The following is an 11,143-nucleotide window of genomic DNA, read 5'->3' on the forward strand; positions in this document are numbered from 1 at the left end:
TTTTAATGATACTGACCTGTACATGCAGTATTTGGCCTTTTAAGTCATTCTTCAACAGAGCGAGAACACATCTTCTACAGTTACCGGCAGGTGCAGAGCTACCCTTTATATAGGGGGTTCATCCGAACCCCCTTCGGCGGAAAATTATACTATATTTACATGGTTAAAATTATTTTTTATGTATATATAGTCAATGTTGAACCCCCTTCAGTTAGTTCGTATGTTCACTTGTGAATCCCCTTACTGAAAACCTGGCTCCGCCACTGGTTACCGGAACATATAATAATCGTCATTACTCAATTAGAGATAGAAAATAAAGTTCCACACAACATGTGTGCATGTCCTGGGTATTTTCCTTCTGATCTATTGTTGAACTGTGTACCTTTGCTGTGAATGCAGCTTCCCATTTTAGTACAAATGTGGGATAGTACAGATCAGAACTGAATCTTGTATATTCTCTTAGCTTAGTAAGATGCTGAAGAGCTGGTTTTCTCATTCTCCCAGGTAATACTAACAATCTTAACACAGTTGGAGCTAGGCGAGGTCCAATACTTGCACTTGCTCCCACAGACCAGTGTAACATGCACTTTGAACTTCCACCAGGTTAGTTAAAGTTAATTTAGCTCGATTAAGTGCAGTAGACTGTTCTGCTTTTTATATTTTGGAAGACAACCTTTACTTTCAATTGCATTATGAACATTGCTCGGTAAGGATCAAACCTGCAAGACTAGAATTTTGCCAATATAAGAACTAGGACACCTAAAGTGATTAGCTGCCTCTTTTTGCTGTTTTTCTTGTGGCTTCCATATTTTACAATATGTCATGATCTTAACAACTTACTGCAGACTTCTCCTGCAATGCTATCTATGAAAGATGCTGTAGTTGCTGCTATTCTGAAGAAGTGATTAACTTATTTTTGTTTTCTATGATAACAATCATATGCTCTCACAAATTTATTTTATACTAATGCTATACACTTCATGAATATTAGCTCTGAGATCAAAGATGGGCAGTATATATTTGACATACCAAGTGTAGCTAACAGCACTGAACTGCAAGTTGTTGACTTGTCAAACCATTTGCAAACTCTGAAGGTAAGTTCCATATGTAGCTATATTATAAGGACAGTGGTTCTTTATTTGATCTTGTGTTCATATTAGTAAAAGATCAAACATACAGATGTAAGTTATATGTGAATTTCCCGACTTCCTTCTTGCTAGTCCAGATTGCTATTGGTTGTTCTATGTCATGTTTTTATGGTTTTCTAAATATTTAGATTCTAGAAACGCAGAGATATCATGTAGTAATTCATCAAGAACTTTGGTCCAGTTAAAACTGAGAATGATGATGCAGATTGTGAGTATAACAGGAGTAGTTATGCATTTCTCTTCAGCCAGGGCAATTTGTTTTATGCAACATTGAATTACAAGGTTACCTGAGCAAATGAAACTGACAGAACAAATGAAAAACATTATGTTCTTCAATCTTTGCATTCTGATAGTGGTACCGTTACTCCCCTGCGGGTTAGTATAAGCAATAAACTTGAAATAAATATAAAGAAAGGAAACGAATTATAAAGGGAGACATAGAGTTTTACACTGGTTCGGATCACCGGTGTGGTGCCTATTTCAGCCCCTCTGGGTTACAAGGATTTCCTTTAGAGCTTGACTTGAAATTTGAGTTACAACATAAATGGACCAGTCCTGTATCTGAACTTTTACAATGTCCCGTTCTTGTGACACAACCTCAACTAGTATAACTAAGGACTGACTCTATCTTTTTCTTTTTGTAATTATTGTAAACTGAAACAGTTACAAAGCTTTATGAAGATTTTAAAGATGAGAATTGTAGTTTTAGTGAAGTTGCGTGATGATTCTTCTGTCTTCTATGCATTTATATAGTCTCATCTCTTGCTGCTTCCTTGCTCTAAAAGAAAAACCCAAGGGAGTTTCTTTCAATCAAGGATTTGTATTGATTCCTTGATTGAGGGTTCACATCATTAGCACATTCATATCAGATTTGTCCATATGTGTGATATGATCTTCCTTTTCTGGATCGATAGTTCATACCCATACATGTCCATACACGTCCATATCAGATATGTTCATGTAGAGAGAATATGATTTTCTTCCTTGCTTGGTCTTTATGAGATCTTGCCCGGTGTTGATTTTCTCCTCTTTGTAATCGATGCTCAATCAACATTGATTTGTTAGTTGTTGAGATCTTTGATTGCTCTTCTTGCGAGGATCTTCTGAATCTTTGATTGAGATCTTTCCAAACTTGGTCTGAGATCTTTATTGATTGCTCCTTCTGTGAATATCTTCTGATTCCCTATTTTGAGTTCCTCCAAGGCAAGTCTTGCATGTTTATTTCGTTAGTTTGTCATTATTAAAATATCTTAGGTAATTATAAGAGGCTAACAATCTCCCCCTTTTGATAATGAAAAATAATAAACATCAGTGTAGTTGACTTCCCTGTACGTATAGCTCCCCCTTGCTAGGTGCATACTGATGGGTGGGTTTTCGCGCTGTTAGGCGTAATCAAAAAGTACAAACAAGTAAGCAAAAACAAGCATGCAAAATAAATAGAGATATATGTACACCATACAGATAAGCTAAGCAGTTAAAATGAAAGGAGTAATATGCAGTTAGGACAGGGGAAAAAGAGTGCCTCTGGTACCGTTCAAAAAGAGAGAGGACATGCCCCTTTTGAATAATGAGTAGTTTGAGAGAGTAGAGTCAACGTTTCTTAAGGAAGTAGGTAAGAGTGTTGTGCATGTTGTGACAGATCTTTTATAGGAGCGTTCTGCATTCTTAGAGAAGTTGGAGTAGGAGTTTTGGATTGATACATCAAGCTCATTGTGTGAAGAGTTGGCTTCGGACTAGATGGAGTCGACTCGCTTGAACAACCTATTGAAGATTTTGACTCCTTTCTGGTTGAGACCATCAATCAATATATGCATTTTGTGCACATCAGTACTGGCATCCTTGGCCAGCTGTAGCAACTTACTGGTCGACTCCTAAAGAGCCGTCGTCCCTTCCTCTAGAAATTTCATTCGTTCCTTAATTTCTTCCACTTCCTTCAGCGCAACAAAAACAGGGTTAGTAGCAATTTTACTTACCTTGGGGTGGTTAGATTTTAACTTGACAGAGTCATTGCAGCATTCATTGCCAACTAGCACATATCCCATGCTAGCGAAAGTTTTGGAGTCATAGGTGGCAGTAATATCAACTGGATGAAAACTTGAGAGATCAATGGAGTAGTGAAGCAAGATACGAGTAATCAAACAATCCATATGGCAGCATGTGTGTTTGCTGCACTTTCTACCATATACTCACGAAACCACATAGGCCAGTTAATTTTGTATTTCTTAATCATACAATACAGAACAAACACATCTCTTGAAGTGACATTACTGTGAGGAATCAAGGTAGTGGTGATGATATGGGCCAAAATCAAGTGTTTGAAGCACAGAGATAAAGGTCCAAAGTTGGACAAATTAGCTTTAGGTTCGACAACCGCCGCTTTGGCCTCCTCGAAACTTCAAAATATTTAGGCCAAGTTCCATTCATAAACTGAATCACTCTAGAGAATTTACTGTCAAACACCTTTTCAAACAGAAAACATTTAAAATAATCCTTGTGTCCAACATTAGAGTTTCCAATTCACCGCTGTCTTTAGAAGAATGAAGATTAGCATAAAATATTTGGACAGGTTCCTCAAAAACTTTCGATCCACTGAGACGAAGAACAAGAGATGAATCTTGAGCCTTAAACAAGGGACTTACATTGCAGTGAGATTCCTTCAGTTGCTGTAAATTCACGACTCTTCTAGACACCACTGAGCGATTTTTGAACGCAACAAACTTGTCTAATTGGGAGATGATCCAAAACTTATGCATGTCTCTTAGAGGAGGTTATTCTAGAGAATTCGAGCAAATTTTCTAACTGGTCACATTTGGGCTAGAAGAGGGCCATTTTTTTAGGGTTAGAGGAATGCAGAGAGTGAGAAGAGTCTTCATCAGAAGAACCAGGAATGATGCCTAGTTCTTGATTATTGGAGAGACAATGGGAGTTTTTGCTAAGTTGGCCATAGATATTGTTTTGGTCATTGGAAGAGAATGAAGAAAAAGAGAGAAGAAAGAAGGTATAAAGAGGGGTTGATAGGAAAGCAAAGTGATGGAAAGGTGAAGGGCAGTGTTTTGGACGGCGAAAGGCGACAAGAAGCGACAAGGCCCCGCCTCACCACGCGGCGAGGCGAGCGCCTTTTGAATGTACGGCGGCAATTAATATAAAAAATTAAAATAATATATAAATGATCAAAATTTCAATAACACTAATATATTAGGAAATATTTCAAGTCAAGAATTTAAAATATATAGTAGATAAATACTAAAGTTTAGTGCTTAAATGACTGAACAATTCAATATTCATAAAACAAGTCTATTCTTCTTCAAGGTTTGCATAATCTTCAATTCCGACATACAGTTCATTATATTGTCCCTCACCTTCTTTCTCTTCGGATTCTTCATCAACTAGGGCCCGAGTCTGACTTGAACTTGTCGCTTTTCCCTTAAGTGATTTCTCCTAAGACGATAATTCTTCCCCTTGCTTTCGAGCCGGAGTTTGCTTGTTTTAGTCCATACAAGGCCTTCCTGATGAGACTTTGTGTCAGCCCCAGCTTCCATAGCAACAATACCCCAATTAAGATCACCTTCCTCAAAACACTAGTAACCATTCATTCGCATCTTCAATATTTTCCAACATAATAGGATCGATGGTATCGCGAATATCATAGCGACGTGCCAATGTTCTATTGTACTTAACGTACACTAGATCATTGAGACGCGATAAGTCAAGCCTATTTCTCTTCTTGGAATGAATCTGTACATAATAAAGTAGTTACTAATTAGTAATTAGATTCGAAGAATAATTGCTTTAATATAGAAAGTTAAATATAACGCATTCTCGCATATTCAAAGACACTCTAGTTCCGTTCGCATCCAGATGCACTACAAGTTAAACTCAGAACTCTCATGGCAAATCTTTGCAAATTTGGAGTTCCGCTCCCAAATAGGGACCACCACTCACCTATAGAAAAAATTGAAGGTTAATAAGTATAAAAATGTCAATAACTTAAGGTGCTTTAAAATAAAGATAACTAAACTAATTCACTAATCCGGTGACCTCGTGTCTCTGGCACTAACAGCTTGACCAAAACCAAACAATCCATCTGCACTCTTGTACTTAGCAAGCTCAGCAAGTAGTAAATCTTGTGTGGAAAAATCGGGGACCATCGTCTTAACATAAGTGTAGTAACTCTTCCACACTTGAGCAATTTTCTCCTCACTCATCGTTGATTTAAAGTACAATCCCGGATTCAAAATATACCCGGCGGAGTGCAACGGTCGCTTGAGTTGGTCAGTCTACCTTGAATCAATTATTTCGAGGACTTTCTCATAATGCCTCGAAACTCTATCAAACCCCTGTTGAATAGTTTTCTTCGCTTTATCCATTGCTTCAAGCATATAGCCCATTGGGGGTCTTTTTTTCCCATCCACCAAGCGAAGAAACGAAACCAAAGGACCACAAACTTTAAGAGCCTTGACTACATCATTCCAAAAGTATGCAGAATAAAGAATGGCGGAAACTTCTTTCCCCAAAACTTCTTTTGCAAACTTACTAGTACTCCATTCATTGGAGATGATCAAGGTTCTCAAATTCTTCCTTTGTTTGTACATCGCTTCCAAAGTCAAAAAGGCCGTTGCGAATCTTGTCTTGGCCATTTTCACCAAATTTTTCTCATTGGTGAATTTTCTCATCAAGTTCAACAACAACGGCCTTTGACTTATGTAAGAAACCACCTTTGTGGCCTTCTTAAAAACTGTAAGAGACATTATATCAACTATTAGCTTAATAAATATTCAGACTTTAGTAATAAGTAAATAAAAGAGGTGTTGATTATTACCTGAGGCATATGGATTAATCTTGAATGTCTTGCAACATCAAATTTACATGGGCAGCACATGGAGTCCTATATATATGTGGGTACACATCCCTCATAAGATCCCCCGCTTTTACATTCTTGCTAGCATTATCCGTTACAACTTGTACAACATTTTTCGGTCCAATATCCTCAATTGTCTTCTCAAACAAGATGTACATCTTAGTGCCAGTGGTGGACTCATTGCTAGCATCGACAGAACCAAGAAAGATGCTCCCTATCAGACAATTGACCAAAATATTAATGATCATTTTTCCATTACGAGCTATCCATTTATCCATCATGATGGAACAACCATACGTTTGCCATTGCACCTTGTGTTTCTCAACAAGTTCATCAACTTTCTATACTTCCTTCTTTAATTGAGAAACTCTAACTTCATGATAGGTAGGTGGCTCCATTCCCGGGCCATGTTGTCCTACCGCTTCTACGAAGTTAGTAAATGAATCATAATTAACATAATTAAATGGGAGGCCCGCATCATACATCCATACCGCGAAAGTATTTACCGTTCGCTCCCTTAAGATTTTTTTTGTGTCATTAATTCCTCGTCCTCTTCCTACTCCCGCCTTTTCAAAGCCGATGTTATGTTGTGGTTTTTGTGGATAAAACTTATCTAGAGGACCTTTCATCATAGATGCTGAGGACGACACACTACCACCACTTAAAAGACATTTTTTAATATTTGAAGGGAGGAATTATTTCCTCAAGCTCATTCATATCATCATCATCATCAACGATATTATATGATGGCATATATCGTTGATTCTTTGGATTTGTTGCTGTTTTGCTATCAACGAATGCCTTTACTTCATCCCTAATGTTTGCTGGACAAGATTGACATATCCTTACATTTTTTGTTTCCACCTATCAAGTGTTGTTTGAATCGAGTAATGCCGCCATTTATGGTACGTCGACAAAAATTACAAATCACCGCATCTGTCCTTGTGTACCATAATTCCATCCTATATCCTTTTGTTTGCTACTAGTAGATTGAGAGTGAGACGCCATTGAAATTGAAAGTTGTTAATGATCAAATAATTTAATTAGTATATTACCATCATGCTATTTTAATTCTACATAAGTTATTAAAAAAAATACATAAAACAGTGGCCACTGGTTGACTGGTTATTACTGTAACAGTAAGTTCACTGTTACAGTCACTGATACAGTAATGGACGGCCGGAATAGAAGAAGAAGATAAAAAGAGGAAGAAAAAAAGAGCAGCACCAAAATACCAAGTCCAATCCAGCGATTAAGAAGAAGAAGAAGAAAGAAAAATAAATAGAAATCAATGCTTACGGGAGTAGCGTAGGTCGTCGGAGTATGTCGCCGGTCGCCAAAATCAAAGTTGTGAGTTGAAGGGTAGCAGCCGCAGGTACCAGTGAGTAAGTTGGTAGTGTTAAAATGTGTAAATAAACCCTAAAAATAGCTTATACACCTAAAACCCTAATTTTTTAAAAAGCAATTAAAAGGCGTCGCCTTTCTCGCCGCTCGCCTCGTCGCCTTTCTCGCAAAGGCGTCGCCTTTTCATTTTCACCACGTCATGGACTGAAGAGGCGACATAGGCTCGCCTCGCCATTCGCCATTGGCAACGAGGCGCTCGCGTTTTACAACACTGGTGAAGGGGTATGATATAAAGGAATGACCGCAGTCCTTGGGAAGAGAGAAAGACAAGAAAATTTAAATAGGGGGAAAGAATGGAGGCAGAAGAGGCGGTAATAAATGATAGTGGATAATGATTAAGAGAAGATGTATGAAAGAAAAGAAAATATATGCACACATACAAAATATTTTGTAAGAAAATTAAAAACTAGTCAAATATTATTAATGCAAATAATACCGAGACTTTCTAACAAAACAAAATCTTTCTTCGAACAAGGGTTTCATAAAAATGTCGGCAAGTTGGTTTTTAGAGTCAGCAAATTTCAACATAAAATCACCATTTTCAGCATGATCACGAATTAAATATGCTTAACATCTATATGCTTAACCCTAAAATGATGCACAGTTAACTTAGATAGACTGATAACACTAGTGTTATAACACATAATTGACACAGATTCAAAAGTCAAATCAAAATCAAGTAATTAATGCATTATCCATAGTAGCTGAGTGTTGCAGATGCCAATGGCTTGGTATTTGGCAGGTGCCGTTAGTGCTTTTTCGATCATTCTTATCACCTGCAAAGTCAACATCTGAATAACTAGTTAAATCAAAGTTTGAGGAATGAGGGTACCATGATCCGATGTCCTGAGTGTCAATGAGATATCAAATAAGCCATTTTACTGGAGACAAATGTGATTCTTTAGGACCTGTCTGAAATCTCGCACTTTAACAAACACCAAACATAATGCCGGGTTGACTTACTGCCAAGTAGAGTAGGGAGCCAATCATTCCTCGATAGGTCTTTTCATCCACATCTTTTCTTGATGTATCTGAGTCAAGATTTGTTGAGGGACTCGTAGGGCTTCCAAATGCTTTCCCCTTTTGCTATACCATACTTTTTGATAAGTTTTTTTTGTTTATTTGCTTTGGCCGACAAAGGTTCCTTTGGAAGTTTGCTTGATTTGAAGTCCCAAAAAGAACGGACTCATTTCAAATTTTCCTTTCATAAGATTTGCAAAATTCTTACACAAGATAGTGTTAGAACTTTCAAAAATAATATCATCCACATAAAATTGTACAAAAAGAATACTTGAATCTGACTTTTCAATGAAAAACGTAGCGTCTATTTTACTTCTTTGAAAATTATTGTTCAAAAGAGAAGTACTCAATCTCTCATATCAAGTCGTTGAGGCTTGTTTGAGACCATAAAGTGTTTTTAAGAGTTTGTAAACATAATCGGGACAATATGGATTTTCAAAACCTGGAGGTTGTTTGACGACGACTTCTTCGTTAATAAAATCATTTAGAAAAGCACTGTGTACTTCCATTTAAAATAACTTGAAGCATTTAAAAGAGGCAAATGCTAAGAGAATACGAATGGATTCCATCCTTGGAATAGGAGCAAAGGTTTCATCGTAATCAATAGCTTTCTGCTAGGAGTAACCATGAGCTACTAACCTGGCCTTCTTCGTTCATCTTGTTTCTATCGACCCATCTAGTTCCAATGATTGAGCAACTTTTTGGTCTTTCAACTAGATTCTAGACTTGGTTTTGTTCAAATTGATCAAGTTCTTTCATAGCTTTAACCCACGATTCATCCTTGAGCGCCTCATTAATTTTTTTTGTTCAATTTGCGATACAAGAGCTACCGACGCCTGTTTCCTCAAGGAAACTCTTGTTTGCATTTGATGATGTGAATTTTCAATGATGTGACTCATTTGGAAAGCTTGCACGGTGTCTCCGCTCTCTTGGAATGTTTATGTTATAGGGCTAACTCTGGGAGTACCGTAGTCGACTCAATGTTTGTTTGTTTAACTGTTGTTTCTGGGATGACTTTCTTTAAGAAACATGTATTTGTTCCTCATCAAGACTCAAACTCACATCTAGAGGATTAGAATCATCAAAAACTATATGCATAGATTCTTCAATACCTAAAGTTCGTTTGTTAAAAGCTCTATAAGCACAATTAGTAGGAGAGTAACTGGGAAAGATACCTTCATAGTTTTATGGATCAAACTTTCCCAGATTATTCTTACCATTGTCTTACCATTGTTATGAATGAAGCATTTGAATTCGAATGGATGAAAATAACTAATGTTCGGCTTCTTTTCTCTCCACAGCTCATGGGGAGTCTTCCTTAGGATGATCCTGATTAAGTATCTGTTAAGAATATGACATGCATTGCTTACCGCTTCTGCCCAGAAATGATTAGGCAAATTTTTCTCTAGTAACATGGTTCTGTCAGTTTCTTGGAGAGATCTGTTCTTCCATTCGACAACACCATTTTGTTGAAGAGATTGTGGTGATGAAATTTTTTTAGAGTAACCATTTTGTGCACAATAGTTTTCAAAAGCCTTATTTTCAAATTGTCCTCCATGATCACTGGGAACAAAAGTTATGAAATACCCTGCTTCTCTTTGAACTTTTCTACGAAAAATTTCAAAGTTAGTGAATGTTTCATGCTTATGAGCGAGAAACATTACCCATGTGAATCTAGAAAAATCATCAACAATAACAAACATATCGTTTTCCACCAATGTTGGCTGTTTTTGTGGGACCAACAGATCCATGTGGATCATTTGAAGAGGTTTGGTGGGGCTGACAGTGTCTTTGACTTTAAAGGATGTTCGAGTCTGTTTAACAAGCTGACAAGCATCACAGATGTGATCCTTATCGAACTTCAACTTTGGCAGACCGTTGACCAATTCAAGTCTACAGAACCAAGGATCACTAGTTTGAGTAGTAAGACATGTCAGGGTAGCAAAATTAGTATTTTTCAAAAAATAAATATTATTGACACGATCACCACCGAGAGTGATTTTCCTTTTTGCATGTTTGATGGAGCATTTATCGGCATTGAATACAACAACAACAACAACAACAAACCCAGTGTATTCCCACTTTGTGGGGTCTGGGGGGGGTAAGATGTACGCAGTCCATACCTCTACCTCTGATGAAGTAGAAAGGCTGTTTCCGAAAGACCCCCGGCTCAAGTTACGAGATATCAAACAAACACATAGTACAGCACAGAAGCAGATGACATAACATAGATACTGCAGCCATAAGGAATATAAAACAGAGTAAAGCAGGAATGCAGGAATATAAAGCAGAGGAAAGCACACAGATTCGTAACAAACATAGAACACGGAACACGGAACAGAACATTGAATACGGAATCATACCAGGAATACACCCCCACCAATTACCTCCCTACATTAGCGACCCGAACAGGCCCTAATCCTCTGCCGTAATTCGCGTCTTCCAGACCTTCCTATCTAGGGTCATGTCCTCGGTAAGCTGTAACTGTTCCATGTCCCGCCTAATCACCTCACCCCAGTACTTCTTCGGTCTACCCCTACCCCGTCTAAAACCATCCAACGCTAGCCTCTCACACCTACGGACCGGGGCATCCATGCCCCTCCTCTTCACGTGTCCGAACCATCTCAATCGTGCTTCCCGCATCTTACACTCCACTGAAGCCACCCCAACCTTCTCCCGGATAGTCTCATTCCGAGCTCTATCCCTTCGGGTC

The 11,143-nt window shown here is 37.9% G+C and overlaps 1 protein-coding gene across 1 annotated transcript in view; it reads left to right on the plus strand.

The window, feature by feature from the left end:
• The window catches only part of LOC107847390 (ATP-dependent DNA helicase Q-like 5), a 25,114-nt gene that overhangs the window by 7,148 nt on the left and 6,823 nt on the right, over positions 1–11,143 (plus strand). The window contains 3 exon segments of the mRNA XM_047398837.1: positions 505–603; positions 846–901; positions 992–1,094. Coding sequence (XP_047254793.1) covers positions 505–603; positions 846–901; positions 992–1,094 — 258 coding nt within the window.

This window comes from Capsicum annuum, chromosome 11, assembly GCF_002878395.1.
Source record: "Capsicum annuum cultivar UCD-10X-F1 chromosome 11, UCD10Xv1.1, whole genome shotgun sequence".
Classification (NCBI taxonomy): domain Eukaryota; kingdom Viridiplantae; phylum Streptophyta; class Magnoliopsida; order Solanales; family Solanaceae; genus Capsicum; species Capsicum annuum.